We start from the raw sequence: 1,106 nt of genomic DNA on the forward strand, positions 1-1,106 counted from the left end.
TGCGCCTGGTCCCCGCACAGCGGCAAGTTTTACTTCTTCAAAGGTGGGTTGAGGGACCCCCTTGGTGGGAGCTGCACCTTCTCCTGCCCCTGTCCCCTCTGCCAGTCCCGTCCCAGTGCATTGCTGTGTCCAAGGTGTGCCAAAATCCACGGGGGCCCTGGGCTCGGTGCCTGCCGCAGATCAACTCTATGGCCCTGGGTGTATCGCCCCAGCAGCCCACATTGTGCCTCAGTTTCCCTGCTAGCCCAGTCAGGAGAGAAAACCCTTTGGGGTCTCAGGGAGAAAACGGCTGCAGGGAAGCTGAGTGTGGTGTTTCATGGTACATGTGGGTCCCTGCGCTGTGCCGGGGGCTGAGCAGCCATGGGGAGCCGAAATGCATCCCTGAGCTGCCCAGCATCACGCTGCAGCCAGATGGGTAGAGGAAGGTCAAACCAGGCAGCCCGGCTGCCAGGGTCAGCCCCAACTTTTAATGGAAACCAGTCGCTGGTGCTGCAGAAAGGGGGCTTTGTGCTGCGGCTGGGTGGGAGCCAAGAGCCCCTCTCCCTCCACAGCCCTTGGCCGCTCCCTCCCGCCCTGGGGCTGAGTCAGACCAAGGCTTGGGAGCAGAAAGGGGCTTTTGTCTGTCTGCTTCGTGGGGACAGGGCTCTGTGGGGACAGGGCTCTGGGAATGGCCAAGTGCTCAGCCCTGGTTGCAGTTCCCATTGCTGCTGTCCCGGCCCCTGAGGAGTCTGGGTCCGTCTGTCCCACGCACCGTGAAGGAATGGGGACAAACACAGTGTGGAGGCAGTGACAGTCCCTTTCCTTGCCTTCAGGGCCCTGAGCTACTGTGCCTCAGTTTCCTCCACAGCCTGACCCATGGGCAGCACCTCAGTGGTGCCGGCTGCGTCACCAGCAGGATGGATGTCAAAGATGCACGTCTCAAGCTGGACGCTGGCTCTGTGGCTGAGCCCTTCCACATCTCCTGGTGTTGGTCCTGGTCCCCATTGGGGTGGGCTCTGACCCCTTTCCCTGTCCCTCCCCAGGTGGCCGCTGCTGGTGCTACGCAGGCTCCACCTTGGAGGCAGGCTTCCCCCAAAAATGCAGCGCCCGCGGGCTCCCGCGGCACC

General features: G+C 62.7%; 1 protein-coding gene across 1 annotated transcript in view; it reads left to right on the plus strand.

The window, feature by feature from the left end:
* The window catches only part of MMP28 (matrix metallopeptidase 28), a gene marked incomplete at its 5' end in the record, with an annotated part of 6,492 nt that overhangs the window by 5,085 nt on the left and 301 nt on the right, over window positions 1-1,106 (plus strand). The window contains 2 exons of the mRNA XM_010183419.1: window positions 21-43; window positions 1,023-1,105. Of these exons, the coding sequence (XP_010181721.1) occupies window positions 21-43; window positions 1,023-1,105 (106 nt within the window). The remainder of the gene's footprint in view (window positions 1-20; window positions 44-1,022; window position 1,106) is intronic.

This window comes from Mesitornis unicolor, unplaced genomic scaffold, assembly GCF_000695765.1.
Source record: "Mesitornis unicolor isolate BGI_N332 unplaced genomic scaffold, ASM69576v1 scaffold33084, whole genome shotgun sequence".
Taxonomy (NCBI): Eukaryota; Metazoa; Chordata; class Aves; order Mesitornithiformes; family Mesitornithidae; genus Mesitornis; species Mesitornis unicolor.